The following is a 16041-nucleotide window of genomic DNA, read 5'->3' on the forward strand; positions in this document are numbered from 1 at the left end:
GTTGACCGTGTGTGAATACGGAGTTTTCAAGAAATAAACCAACTTTTTTGAGCGACTGCCCTTGACTTTTATTTATAGTCATTGCGTAACAGACTTTGATGGGAAACTGTTTTCGAGTGAAGATGAATGGTAAGTCTGAACTATTGTGTACAAATCTAATTCTCGGAATGTATACCCGTTTGCCTATTGACGTCCCTGTTATTATGGAAGCCTCAATAACAAAAGGCAGTAACTGTGTAATGATTAATCGTGTTCCATTGCACAATCATTCCCTTTGGTTAATATTTCTTAAAAGCATAACTGGTGTGTTAACTTTTAACAACAGTTTATGTGGAGGAACACCAGAGAAATCTAAATTGTTTAGATATTCTTGTGGATACAGTGCATCTAGTTCTAATGTATCTCGACCTGGTGATTTGATAGAGTCACAACTGTTGTATATAATTTGTTCACCTTTGGTTTTTGATAATATTAAAGTATTCACTCGGTCTGCTGTCTCATTTTTGGGACATATAATAGCCCTGACAGATAAATCTTCAGGAGTTGGATTGGCTAGCATGTCATAACCATAGACGAAATCTATAAGCGATTCTAATCCCATGTTTTCTGATCTGATAAGGAAAGGTTGCGGTATATGTATAATCTTTGTATTTTCTGGATCATCTTTATCTGGAGTTCCTATCTTTCCATTGCCAATGTCAAGCAACCACGAAGCAAAATCAGATGTGTGACTTGAAGAGACAACCGAAGTCGCTGTTTCAGACAGTCGCATATTACGATGTAATCTATAGACAGTAAAATGTGACCAAAGATAAGAATTCGGTAAGGTTAGATTGATTATCTGTGCTTTCCTACTTTTAGGTTGAACAGGTAGTGTTTGGCGAAAATCACCTCCTAACAACATTGACATCCCACCAAAAAACCATGTGTCATCCTCAAGAACATCTCTTAATGATTTGTCAAGAAATTCAAAACAACGACGATCACTCATTGGAGCTTCATCCCATATAATCATAGATGTTCACTTTAGAAGCTCCGCTAACTGTGTTTTCTTTTTAATGTTGCATGAACGTTTGCCGTTAAGATCAAGTGGAATAACAAACCTGGAGTGTGCGGTACGGCCTGAAGGTAACAACAATGATGCAATACCTGATGCTGCAACAGCCAAAACTATTTTTCCTATAGATCTGAAATACGAAAGAATGGTTGTCCACAAATACGTTTTACCTGTACCTCTGTGTCCATAAACAAAAAGGAGTAATTGCTTTTTGTTTTCTTCAGTGGTGACAACATGTTGATAGATTTTGAGTTGATATGGATTCAACTTTGAAACCATACAAGCATGTTGAGTGGATAACAATTCTGTGTTGTAGTTTGTTTCTTCAAGAAGAAGTCGATTTCTTAGAACAGCTAAAATAGATGGGGATGGCACGGGCAATCCAAAATCTATAAGAGATCTTGATGGAGTTGAAGCAAGAAGAATTTTCTGAATTTCCAAAAGCACTTGCTCTTCAACAGTGGTGGCATTTGGTATAAGTTGAGAATCTGAGGAAGCATGAGTAAAAGCATGACATATGTCATCGCCCATTTTGCTTTTTGCTGACTCCCACAGTAATACGGGACTGCCTACCTCGCAGAATAATAGCAAATTGCAAAAAAGTGATCGTAATTCAGCAGCAGTTGCCCAAGAAGCCGCCTCATCGAAAGCTCTTAACCATTCTCTATCATCACCGGTCAAACCCAATACCTCACATGTGTCACGAAAAGAAGAATATGTTCTCCCATGAACAGTTTTGATATCACTGAATGACCTACATCCTTTTTGATGGGAAAGTAAAATCCGTAAGTAAAACAACTCTCTTGCAGTTGGGTGCACATATGCAAGTCTGCCAATAGTTGTGTTGGTTCTTTTAGTTGTAATGGCTCTATGAATCCAGGCTTTAGCAGTAGTGTCCCATCGGTATATGCTCGGATAATCAGTATATGTAAGGTTAACACCTCGTGTATCCGCTTGATTATTACGGAACCATTCCGTCAATGTTGTTACACCAAAGGTTGGAATACCAATTATTGTATCAAGCCTTGCGTTTTCCTTGAAAATAGTAGTTTGCATACCTTCTAGGTGAACTGCTAAAACATGAACCGCCGGATGACGTTCGTGAATAGGAAAATTTAAGATCCTCCACGATGCTTCATGTGGGCATATATATCGACCATCCAAGAATTCTTTGATTTCATTAATAGCATTAGATGTAGTAGAGGAGGAGGTAGCACAATCAATTTCTGATCTTTGAAGAGTGAACCGAACACGATCTACACCTTTTGAAATGTACTTGAATAGCTACTTAATCATCATATTCCAACCACAGTACTCGACATTTATGTGAGCATCAAAACGGCTACATAGACGCTTGTTGTATGGAACCACATATCCGTTATCAATCGTGATGCCATTCCCTAACGTATGATAAGATCCTTATCGTCTTCTATAGCGAACATAACCGTTTTCATTGAAAGTTGTTGATGATACAAACGGTCTCGGAAAATGTTTGGTGCACTTCATATCTTGCATGCAAGGAGCACATACATTCAACAAACCACATGGACCATGCAGCATACATGTAGTAACCGTTCTATACAATGCGGGTTCAGATGCGAAGTCCGGCAACTCAGCAGTTATATATTTATCTACATCTTCAGCATCCCGTATTTTAAATGGTGAAGTAACCCACAAGAGTGTATGACAATGAGGCAATCCTCTTTTCTGAAATTCAATGGTGTATAGATCTACATATAAGACAAAAAACATTAATATTTCATAAGACATCAGGGACATTGAAAAGTAAATACAAAGAAGATATAATTACAAACAGAAAAAAGCAAATGAACTCACATGCATCTACCTCACCAAAAGTTTTGTCCTCTTTAAGAAAAGTAATGAAAGCGTGCACTTTAATATGGAAAATGCGAGCAATAATATCTGGCCTATCTTGGATATCACTTTGACCGACAACATCCATGTACCTCCTATATTCCGGCCATCTTACATTGCAAGTAAAGGTAATAAAGTATTGAGGTTTACCATGAACCCTACATATAGCCAATGCGTCTTGGTAATGTTTATACATGTACCTTGGTCCACCAACAAACGAAGCAGGAAGAAAAATCCGTTTACCAATAACACGACCATCTGTATCCCCTTTCGATAAAGCATCATAAACACCACTGATGTACTCTGAACGTAGCTGTTGCTGATTATGATGTATGTAGTCGAGTCTTGATTGTTCAATACAGATATATGCATCAACCAAATATTGTTGAAAAAGTCTTCCGGCTCGTAGAATTAGAGAATAAACAGCACGTCGATCGTGAATTTGGTAGCTATAATACATATTATTCGTTAAATTCCTATCCTCTGACGTATAATGACCACGAAGATATAACCCAGGTGACCATCCGTCTTCGCCATGAGGAAACAATAATGGATATTGCAAAGGCATGTAGCTAGGATGCAGTTTACTGACCTGTTGAACTCTTCCGGATTTAGAATACACAACAATATCATAAGCAACACCACATGTATCATCACCATAAACTATACAACCTAAACTACCAGGAATTGGTGGACGGTATCTTCTATCAGACACATTATTAAACAGACGAACACCATATGAATCCAACCTCATTGTTTGAGCCATTTCTCTCGCCGTTTTGAAGGTACGCACATACTCGTTATGTGTATCCAACATACGATTCAAAGTAGCAACAACCTCTTCTGATAAGACCACATTATTTTCACCACGGAAAGAACGTAGCCTATTAGATAGCTCGTTATCAGTGTCATACATGTACATCTGTAAAAATCGGGGTTGTTTATCATCTTGCGGAAAGAATGAACCAATCCAATGAAATATCTGGCCGGAAACCTTGAACACATAAGGTACACGACCTTTATTGATCTCATCATCCACTTTTGCACCAAAGGAGGTCATGGAAAACATAGAATTATATGCCCGTATGTTTCGCATAAAGTGGTCATCTTCAAAAAATTCATAGAGTACATCAGGTGGAGGAACAGGGGGCGGGAGAACAACAACACCTGATTTGCAACACTTAGTATAACGTGGATGATCAACCCGAGATAAGTATAATACCCTTTCATAATACCAAAAAAACGCACCACAAAACTCACATATACAACAACAGTCACCGCAGTCATAATACACAGGCAATATAGAAGCATCTACAAGAAGCAACTTCCTACGTGATCGGCGAGAACCTGATGCACCAGAAGTGGATTCAACCCTACGCTTACTAGGAAACATTGTATGAAAAACAATAGAAACAACGAACACAACAGAAACCCAACATTCGACACAACAGAAATCCAACAACCGGAAAACAACTAACTTAAAAGTGAAATCGACAAATGCTTCGAAGAACAACAACAACAGGTATATACAATCACATATGACAGAAAAATATTCCCACGTACCCACCTCTGTAATCGAAAATATACAATCACATATCACACAGAAAAAATATTCCCACTTACTCACCTTTGTAATCGAAAATTCACAAAATCAATAGTTCGAGACTAATGTCTGTTCCAGCGTACTCATGTCCCACAAATCCTTGGCATGAAAGAAGAAGAACATAAGGAATAAGAAATTAAGAGGGACACGAAGCAAAACTTAAATAATGATGAAGTAACCGTCGACATAGACGCATAATGGAGACGATGTCTGTCTGACTAACAGAGATATACGTAGGAAAAAAGGATACGGGGATACGAAGCCAATTTTAACAATTGAAAACTCATGAGGAGTGAACGTGTTAAACAAAAAGTTAATTTGGCCATACTTGAAAAATGGGAAAAAAACACTGTTCACAGCCGCCTTAAGAATTAATATAGTATATAATATGTTATAAGTTCTAATATATTAATATGGAATCATATTATTTAATTAGTATTGATCAAGAATTAATTTAGAATTAATTAAGTGATCAAAATGAACTAATTAAATATGGACTCTTATATATATATATATATATATATATATATATATATATATATATATATATATATATATATATATGGAATGGCCAAGTTCATTTAGGTTTGGCTAAGCTTTCATGGATAGTCCATGGAGTGTTTAACCCATGGATCATATGAAATGAAAGGTCATGGGTTTAACCCTAGTTTCCATACTATATAAAGATGTTCTTGGTTGGTGAAATTGGCACTAGTGTGGTACACTAAGAAGGGCTAGCCGATTTAACTAGAGAGAACCAAGTATCCATATTCTCCAAAGTCTTCCAAGGTGTTTTGGTGATTTGTGATTCCACTTGAGGCTTCCACACTATTGGGGCTAAGCTCTTAAAGCTTGAAGACATCAAGCTACATCAAAAGGCATGTCTTCTAACTAGTACTTTGTAGTATAAGAACTTCATAATATGCTAGTTAGGATTAAAGCCTTGGAAAGTTCTTATATGCATGTATAATAGAGAAAACATAGATCCAAGGTTTATAGGGTTGCATGTACACCATAAGAGTGTTAGAATGCTCAAAACCAAACAGTGGTATCAGAGCCTAGGCTTATTTTCTTGTTATACTTGCAAAAGTCGCTGAAAAATCGAGTTTTGATGCTGTCTGCCCAGCAGACTCGCCGAGTCCAAGGCAAAATGCATCCAACTCGCCGAGTTGGTTCGTGCACTCGACGAGTTGGACCCCCAGACAGCATAAATTCGACTTTTTTGGCTGGAATTGGACTAGGAACATTACCCTAAGATGTTTTTGGACTTATAAACTTGTTTTTGATGTGGTAATGTTCATGCTAATCCAATTTCAAAGATAATTGTCAATATATTCATGTTTTGTATTATTTTAAGGTTTAGACTAATTACATGAAAAAAGTTTGATTTGAGTTATCTTGTTCTTATGAGTTGCTTAGATTAATAGAAAAGTTGAATGAAATAGTTGTTTTCAATCCAAATTAATCTAAGAGTTGATTCTAAAATGTGTTTTTGTAACTTGTTCTCAAGTTATATGAAAAGTCACGTTTAAGTTTCATAAAACTCATAAAAGTTGGCAAAGGTTACAAAATGAAGAGTCTAGTTCTAATTAAATTGTTTTATGACTCCATAACTTGTCCTCAAGTTATGGAGGACCAAGAGTCTCTTCATTAAATAATAAATAAAAAAAAGTGTAACCTTAATTAATTCCATAAGTTATAAAATAAAGAAAAGTTAATTCTTTTATTAGTTTAAAGTCTTCCATAACTTGTCCTCAAGTTATGGAACTTGAAGAGTTTTTGGATTAAAACTACTTTAAACACATAAGTTATGGAATTAATTAGTTTTGAATAGTTTCAAAACTTGCCCTCAAGTTTTGGAATTTGAAAAGTTTTCACTTATGAATACTTTAATTCCAAGTTAGCCCTTCAAATTTTAAAAGTTAAAATTCAACCCTTATACTTTATAATATTATAAGTTAATAATATTTATATATATGTATAAGAGTAAAGTCAGTCTTACCGTTAGTAGGTCTCATTCACGAAGCCGGTCTATAAGGGGGGGGGGGGGGGTATAAGGTTACTGCCTATAAAATGGTAGTTTAATGGGTGTCCACTCTCACCCACCGCTTCCTTGACTGGTGGAGGGTCGTTAGCCGAACGGATTTGACAAGACTATAATTCTCCCTTCATTAAAAGTATTAATGATAAATGCTAAGTAACTAAACTTTTAATAATACCCAATCTTAGTTACTTAGGAAAAATGTGAATAAGGTGCTAATCCATGAAATTACACTTTGCACTTTGTTTAAGTAGGTTAGTGGAGCGTGTGTGGTTAACCGGCACACTAACTCGTATTTAACAAGGTAGGAAAAGGGTAACTTAATGTTTATCATAGTATCGATGGAGCGTGTGTGGTTAACCGACACATCGATTGAGGGGTAAACGCTTAAGGGTACCCAGTAATTTGCATGGTTACTTCACACCTTGTTTTGTGATCCTCGGCATCCCAGTCACAAAACCTGAAGGGCACACTCGAGATTGAAACATGCCATTGAACAGTTCAATGAATCTCAAAAGATCTAGGAGTTTCAAATCCAATTAAAACCTAATAATACATTTCGTTTTTCATGGTGGAAATTGGTGAATCATCATTCACCTACCTTCAAATATTCTATAGCTTGGATTATGACATCCCTCTTCCAAGTTATAAAATAGTTTGTTGGATCCTAGCCTTAATATTTCATATTGGGTGTTATATTAAGGACTTTAAATCAACTATCTTGAATATCTCCCAAAAGATGTCAAGTTCAGACATTTATGATCTTCCCAAATATCTTGGAACTTCACTTCTTTAACCTCCTCCAGTTATTCTCCCTAACCCACAAGTTCTTGAAAAATTTAAGGTCACTCAAGCCCTATTGGCAAGTAAAGGTCTATGTGTGATCACATCTTGGAGATGAAGTCACATACTGACAAGCCGAGAGAGTTGGGTGTCAAAGTCTTGAGAAAGTTAGTGGCTGAATCACTTTCTAAGTCACATAGTGAGTTCCTTTGGGACACCTATGAAATAGACTATGAAAAGACCCTTAATGATCTTATCTATTTGCTTGGTGCTGCTAAATCAGAAATGATTTAGTGTACTAGTAAATCAAATTTGATTAGGAGATCAACTTCCCAAAACTTTATGGATAAGGACAATAGTGACATAGGAAATCCAGAAATGCATTCTCTTCCCAATGGAAAGGGATTGGCCATAGTCAACTTGGTTGACCAAATGGTAAAGAGAAAGGCTAAGTCTGAGATAGTCCCATGTACTATTACCTAAGGGTCCATATATGTCTACTGCCAAAGGTATGGGCTTTGGTTATGAAGCTGCCAAACTTACCTAAGGATGATAAAGCCAATAAGTTTGACTTTATTTCAGGTAAATTCCATTGTCTAACCCTATTAAGTTCCTACTTGGAGATTCGTATTACATGATGTGGCTGGGTCACATGTTGATGTTTTAAGAATCAAAGAAAAGTAAAGAAACTTAAAGGAACTATATGCTGATTCTAATCGCGAAGATGGATCACATGGTTTGGTGATCAGAATTTTGGGCATGTGCTTAAGAGTTATGATAGATTGCTTAGGAATAGATAACAACAAGTTTTCATATACATCTGCATTGTAAGGATTAGTTTTTCCGCAAAGGCTTAAAATAAAAGAAAAGTTTTTAATTTTATTTATTTTAAAAAATATCCTTACAATGGCATTTGGGAAAAAAGATGTTGTTTATATGATTCCATTGATAGCAATATTGGAAATATGAATTTGAGTCTTTCATTTGTGGTAGTGTCTAAATTTACCAAATAAGGAAAGATTCTCATCACCCAAGTTTCAGTTGGATAGAAACTTGGAATCGTGCAAGTTGTATAGTATGATGAATGAGAAGTTTCGAGCTTTGGAAAATTAAGACTAACTACTTGTTCACATGGATGTGTGAGTCAAGAGAGGGACTAAGGGATCAAGTACACTTCCTTGTGCACTTGTCAAAGTCCACCACAAAAGATGGATAAGACTATTCGTCATGATTTACTCAAGTTTAGTAAATATGATTATACTTACAAGCTTAAGTATAATTCTGAAGCATTGAAAATTTTTCAATGTATGATAGAACGAATAAGAAGAATCAAATTAGGCAGAAGGATAAAATTTTCTCAAATCTGAAAAGATGGGAGAGTACTTTAGTATCATGTTTTAAGATCATCTTAATGATTTTGACACCTTATCACAACTCATCCACTAAGTACATTCTGATAGCTAAGAAGAGGAGCTATGAATTGTTGAAGTGGTTAAATCAAGAAGATGAGTCATACTTCGTTTCAAAACAATTCTTAGAGTGACATGTCTTAAAGAAGGTTTAAAACACTTGTCAAATGTAAGAGTAAAAGTTTTCTACTCTTGTACATTTGAAATTGGTAAGTTGTGATGTTTTGGATAAAACAAAGACCAACTAAGGCCAATTGTGTGAAGTGTTTGTCTTGATTAGAATCCACACTATCTCTTGAATATCTGGCAAGAAAGTCTTATATGTCAAGAGGACAGTGGGAGTCTTAAAGGTCTTGAAAGTCTCAAGAACTAATCAAGAATAAAACCTGAAGTTCTTCACTAGCACATGACTTGAGGTTTATAAGCTATCATGTTGACATATTCTGTGCCCATTCCAGTTAAAGTTGGCTTTGCATATGAGTTCTTAGAGTTCTCAAGTGGTTTCACAACAACTTGGAAGCAATGGCAGGCCCTTGAGCTACCAGGTGGCAAGAAATTAAGATGGAGTTCAATCCATATGAGTTTGGATTTGTCATTATCCTTGTCTTGTGATTATGGTTGTGACAAATTCATATGGGTAGGAACTCATACACCATAAAAATCTAAGTGTCATAAGGTTTCTCTCCGATTCATGAAAATGATGGTGAGGAAACACTTTCACTAAGTAGATTTTAGCTAGATAGCAATTGTGATATTTGCATTCTCAAAGTCGTTAGTGGAGCGTGTGTGGTTAACCGACACACTAACCTGGACTTGTGAGAAGTGGAAAAAAGGTCTAACCATTATGATTACGACATCCCTCTTCATAATTGTTTAGATACACCTATGAGCTATCTAAGGGAAGGTGTATGATTTTGATAAAGTTTTATCAAAACAATCTAGTATCAGAAATCTGAACTTTGGTAAGAAAGTCAGCCGATTTCTGAGTGCATGTCAAATCTAGTGGGAGCATAAGTGTTATGCTAATAATCATCATGTTAGTGGGAGCATGATAATTATGACAAGTATTGCAAGTTAGCAATGTTAATTATAGAAAACAAAGTTTCAATTGGGAAAGAGTTGTTTTGCTATAATTAAGGGAGAGGAAATTATACTTCATCTCAAATCTAAAAGCTTAGATTGAGGTCTTAATCGTATTTAGTCAAGAATATGTATGAATTTCATGTTGTAATGGCTCAACATAAGGAAATTCTATATATGGGTTCATTATTTGCGTTCTAAAATTCGATTATGATTACGTCATCCCTTTTCATAATCTGAATTATGAGAACTTGGCAAACAAAAATGGAAATATTATAGCAAAAAGACTGGTTTAGTCTTTATGTGAGACATCATGGATCATGTCCCATATGCTTCGAATATAGGATCGATTACATGTGCTATATTTATCCTTTCCAAAATTTTCCAAATGCCTGGGGCATTAAGAAGGGAAAAGGTCTAGAATTGGATATGACTAAAATGATTAAGCAATTGTCGAGGACAATCTAAGGTTTACCAAAGATTGGTTGCTCAAGGACAGTTGGAAGTATAGTTTTAATTCTGGAAGGACCATATTGACATAATCTGTAAGGAGGCAACTCCTGTTCAGAAGTGATAGTCAAAATGGAATATGGAAATGTTTCAAAGTTAGAAAGTATTCAGTCTGTAAGATTAGGAAACTTAATGCAAGAAGGATGTTTCCAAGGAGTTGATCTCCGTTGGAATACTCTGTAATGATTGTTGCCAAGTCTTTGTGAATTTGTGCATAATCATTACAAGAGGATCAATACATATAAGTTTAGAATCTAACAGATTTCAGTAGATGGCATGAATTTGGAATTCTTGCATTTGCAGTAAGGAATTGGGAATGTGAAATGAGAATCATTGGAGTTATGTTCAATCGATCGAGTTCACAAAGTAAGGATCATAGACAAACATAGAGAGCATACTTGGTGTATGGCAAAGCTATTGTTTAAGAAAAACATAGTGTACATGTTTGGAGCATGGGGCAACTAGTGTTTTTAATTCAAGTATAAAGTTGATAAACCGAAACAATGAATAATGAGTAATCAATATGGTGATAAATAAAAGTGTTTATTTATATTCATAGGGTTTGATACCATATCTGATTCATTTATTCTTGTGTTTCACTTTGCATGTTTTGACTTCCAGAATAAACTAGGTTATTCTTCTGGAATGACTAAGTTATTCAAACCATCCACAGTCGGTCATATGTTGGAAGTAGATATGAATTAAGACTGTCATGAGTTAGCTTGTAGAGGTCTAAGGTGTTGGACAAAGGGCTACAACACTCATGAGTGCTCATAAGTTCTGAGTATTGGATTCAACCCGCACTCATTGGAATCACTTCATGGATTTTATCACGAGTGATCATGAGACGATAATATCTTATATTCTTCAAACTTAGAGATATGAGTTGTTACTATGAGTTGGTTGTACATTGATTGCACGAAAACGCATTCGGTAACTCAGTGTTATAAAACGTGCCTTTGTGTATGATTCAACAAGTAGCAGAACAATCCATATGAGTCGAAGTTTATCCATTCCTTTTACCTTCGGGATAAAAGCGATATGTGTGGGCCCCTCGATGATTTAATGATGACACATGTGAGTGCTTGGCCAAGCCAGGACTGATTTGATTTGTTCAATCAGTCAGTTGTCATGAATCGGGAATCGAGAAACAACAAATGGACAGAGAGAATGATTATAATCCATGTCTCAGTCCATATGATATCTAGAATGGAGGAATATATGATCCCTTATCTAATGGACAAGTTCGTTGACAAAGATCAAAGTTCGACAGCTGCTTTAAGAGCTACTATTGCCAGTTAGGTTTTGAAGTCATACTCAATAATAGTTTTAGACTTATCCAAGTGGGAGACTATTGGATTAATGTCTAAGTCCATAACTATATTTGGTATGTACTTGACCCGACCCGACATGGTCCATTTGGGTTGCACTTCACCGACATAATTTATATGGATAATCTTTTAAGAATGGTATATTTATGATTAATATTAATATGTTATAAGTTCTAATATATTAATATGGAATCATATTATTTAATTAGTATTGATCAAGAATTAATTAAGTGATCAAAATGAACTAATTAAATATGGACTCTTATATATATGGAATGGGCCAAGTTCATTTAGGTTGGGCTAAGCTTTCATGGATAGTCCATGGAGTGTTTAACCCATGGATCATATGAAATGCCAGGTCATGGGTTTAACCCTAGTTTCCATACTATATAAAGTGTCCTTGGTTGGTGAAATTGGCACTAGTGTGGTACACTAAGAAGGGCTAGCCGATTTCACTAGAGAGAACCAAGTATCCATATTCTCCAAAGTCTTCCAAGGTGTTTTGGTGATTTGTGATTCCACTTGAGGCTTCCACACTATTGGGGCTAAGCTCTTAACGCTTGAAGACATCAAGCTACATCAAAAGGCATGTCTTCTAACTAGTACTTTGTAGTATAAGAACTTCATAATATGCTAGTTAGGATTAAAGCCTTTTAAAGTTCTTATTTGCATGTATAATAGAGAAAACATAGATCCAAGGTTTATAGGGTTGCATGTACACCATAGGAGTGTTAGAATGCTCAAAACCCAACAATACTAACATCACCACCAAGCACAAGACAATAAGTTCTAATGTTGGTAACAGGAGAAGATCGCCTATTTCCCATGATCAGATTCATCCTTCCATGCTCCACCTCTTCACTTTCTCTTAGCCCATGCAAATCAAAAGAAATGTGAAAACCACATTCTATATCAAGGTCCCAAGAACGAGTAGGTTGTGAGTTATTATATTGAATAATGTATATACCTATCAACGCTGGCTTCACTTTGCAATCCTTGATGTCATGCAAGTACTTAGGGCAACTTCATTTCTAATGGCCCTTCTCATTATAATAGAAGCAAGTTACCTCTTTGGGATCACTAACAGAAGGAATTTCATATTTGGGCCTTGCTTTGGGACCATTGCTAGACGACCTAACATTGGCCTTTCCCTTCTAGTTCGAATTGGGAGCACCTTTTTCTTATCTTTCATGTTTTTTTGCCCAATAGCAAGGACAAGAGCACTAGTAAGAGTAGGGGTTTGATTCTTCTTCATTCCTGACTCTGTTGTCTATAATAGGTTGTGGACTTGGGTAATGTGGTTTCGGTATTGTTCAAATGATAAGCCAAAATGAACTAATCATAACAAGGTGACAAAGAGTGAAGGACCATGTCAATGACCAACTCCTCGTCAAAATTCACATTTAGCCTCTCAAGGAGCTCCACATATCTTTGCATTATGTGCACATGATTGCAGGCTGACTTTCATTCCTTCAATTTGCAAGCCATTTGTGCTTTGACAACCTCATACTTTTCTTGACAAGCTCTATTGTGAAACTTTTCCACAAGATCCAAGTTAATCTTGTATGGTCAATAGTCCTCATAGAACCTTTGCAATCCAAGAACCATGGTGGCAACCATGATGCAAGCAACCTTTGGTACGTCGTCATAATGTTTCTTGTAGTAGATTATCTCTTCAGGAGTAGTAGTGGACTCATCGATCTCAATAAGTTGTTTTTCAAGGACATACCCCTTTCCATCGAATCGAAGAGCCATCTTGATGTTATGCATCCAATCATTGTAGTTGGTTCCATCTAATTTCACCTTGGATAAGATCGCGAGTAGCGAGAAGTTTGAGTTATGGGCGGAGGTTTGAGGAGCAGAAGCATCACATGAGTAGACGTCTATAAAGAAAAAGTAGTTTTAGTTAGAATACAATAATCCTTAATATTTTAAACCATAACTAATATTTAATGCTAGGATCCAACTATGCAACACAATCTAGAAGAGAGATGTTGTAATCTAATTGTAAATTTTATAAAGGTAGGTTAAGGAAATTTACCAATATTAATCAAAATGAAATTCCTAGATCTTTCGAGATTCACTGAATATTATCAATGACATGTTTAATCTCAGATTATTCTCTTCTATTTGTGACTGGGATATCTGGGATCACAAACAAGATGTGAATAACCATGCAAATATGTTTAGCAACCTCAGTGTCATTTATCATCTCTAATTGATGTGCTGGTTAACCACACACACTCCATCAACAAGCATAATTTTCGAGATGCTCATTACTACTCTTTATAGTCACTATTAGTGTGTTGGTTAACCACACACGCTCCACTAACTACATATAAAAACATAATGTGCAATTTCATGGATTAGCATACTTTTCACATTTTTTCTAAAGTAACTAGAGTGAGATTTTTAAAATAGTTTTGTTACTTTATATCATTATACTTATTAATGAGATTATTTCCTATCAAATTCGTTCGGCTAACGACCCTCCACTATACAAGGAAGTGGTGGGTAAGAGTGGACACTCAATGACGGTCATTTTATAGGTTGTTTCCTTATACTCCCTTATAGAATGGCTTCGTGAATGAGGCGTACTAGTGATTTGAATGACTTGTCTTATACATATAATATATTAAATTTTCGAAATTAATAAAAAAATAATTTAATTTTAAATTAAACCAATTATGATTTAATACTTATCTTTTAATTTACTTTTAATTAAATTAATTTAAATCATATGAGGATTAAATAATTATTTACTATTAAACTATTAATCAAATAATTTAAATTTAATCCTAATCCATACCCTACTAATTTTTTAAAATTAGGGTATAGGGGTTATCTAATTTTAATTATTATATTTTAACCAATTAAAACAATAATTATCAAATAAGGAAACCCTACCAAACCCTAATGAATATCAAAATTAAAGGAGGAGGCTAGGGTTTCAAGAATCCTAGCCCAAGTCAAAAATTCCAAGCCTTAGGGTTTAATTTCTATAAACTCTAATTTTATCTATTCAACTATTATGCATATTCAATTGAAAAGAATGGCAATGATACCACTGATAGGTTTTATAGGTTTCAAAAATCCATGTGGCGAACAGTAACTTAACTCTTAAGTTCACATGTAATCTATTTGTAACATCCCAAAATTCAAGACCAAAAATTTCTTTTTAATAAAACATTACTTTAAACAAAGACATCATTCCAAAACATAATCTGAGTATAAGTTTTCAAAACACATGTTTATTATCAGAGTAAACATTCCCAGGCTGACTAATCTATAGTGTGTGCCATGCGATCACCCCGAGCTCCTCCCTCCGCTACCGGAAGTACCTGAAAACAAAACTGAAAACCGTAAGCACGAAGCTTAGTGAGTTCCCCACCTTACCACATACCATGCAAAATAACATACTGCACATACTGGGCCACGCCCGCTATCCTGGGCCTTGCCCCTACCCCGGGCTCGCCCGATACAACGGCCACGCCGCTCCAGGCCCCGCCTGGCTTCGAGCCCCGCTCGGATACAGATCTGTTTCACTTAGGCCTCGCCTGTCACAGGGCCTCACCCACTAACATATAATAGCACATAAACACATCACATAACATTACATAAACTAAACATATACTAACTACTCTTGCTCTAAGGCCTCGCCTATCTCTGGGCCCCGCCCGTGTCCTGCTACTGATGAGTCATGGAACCTCGTCCACACTCCTGCTGATAGTGAGATACGGACCCAGCCCACCCTCACTCCTTTCCTAACTTGGGCCTCGCCCCTGCTCTGCTGCTACTGAGATGTGGAACACCATCCACACTCTGCTATTGGTGAGATACGGGACCTCGCCCATACTCACCTCCCTACCAGGCACATACAAGTATCACACAGACAACAAGTATAAACTATCACATAACCCGCTCCTTGAGCACCCGCCCTCTATCATTGGACCTCGTCCGAAAATCATACTAGCATACTGTGCCTAGGGCTAACCCCGGGTCTTCTACTCATAACTACATGGGCCGGCATTGTGGCCGTAGACCCATTCATACAAAGGGAAACTCACCTGATACTGCTGAACTGCTGCTGCTAACCCCTTTGACCGCTACCTGACCACTGACTCCGAACTGCTGCTCCGCTAGCTCCCCGAGCTACCAATATCAACATAACACTTAGTCTAACTGACCTTCAAAGGTCAACCAAGTCAACTCTGGTCAAAGTCAACGTCCCGGTCAAAGTCAACCTTCCAGGTCAACCCTACTTGTCGAGTCACCCTACTGACTCGCCGAGTTCATAATTCTAGTGTCCTTCCACTCGCGACTCTACTCGCCGAGTCAGCCCCTGACTCGCC

General features: G+C 36.5%; 2 protein-coding genes across 2 annotated transcripts; both read right to left on the minus strand.

Moving 5' to 3' along the window:
• Nucleotides 1-265: 265 nt before the first annotated feature.
• Nucleotides 266-1015, minus strand: LOC111882215 (uncharacterized). The gene has a single exon (XM_023878570.1). It carries the CDS (start codon nt 1013-1015, stop codon nt 266-268), a length of 750 nt encoding a protein of 249 aa, XP_023734338.1.
• A 6-nt stretch (nt 1016-1021) lies between these two features.
• On the minus strand, nt 1022-4325 carry LOC111882213 (uncharacterized). The gene is made up of 4 exons (XM_023878569.2): nt 3133-4325; nt 2894-3042; nt 2620-2787; nt 1022-2319 (listed from the first exon to the last, which is right to left on the minus strand). The coding sequence occupies exons 1-4, from the start codon at nt 4323-4325 to the stop codon at nt 1022-1024; spliced, it is 2808 nt and encodes a 935-aa protein (XP_023734337.2).
• Between the last annotated feature and the right edge of the window lie 11716 nt (nt 4326-16041).

The sequence above is a fragment of the Lactuca sativa genome, chromosome 6 (genome assembly GCF_002870075.4).
Source record: "Lactuca sativa cultivar Salinas chromosome 6, Lsat_Salinas_v11, whole genome shotgun sequence".
Classification (NCBI taxonomy): domain Eukaryota; kingdom Viridiplantae; phylum Streptophyta; class Magnoliopsida; order Asterales; family Asteraceae; genus Lactuca; species Lactuca sativa.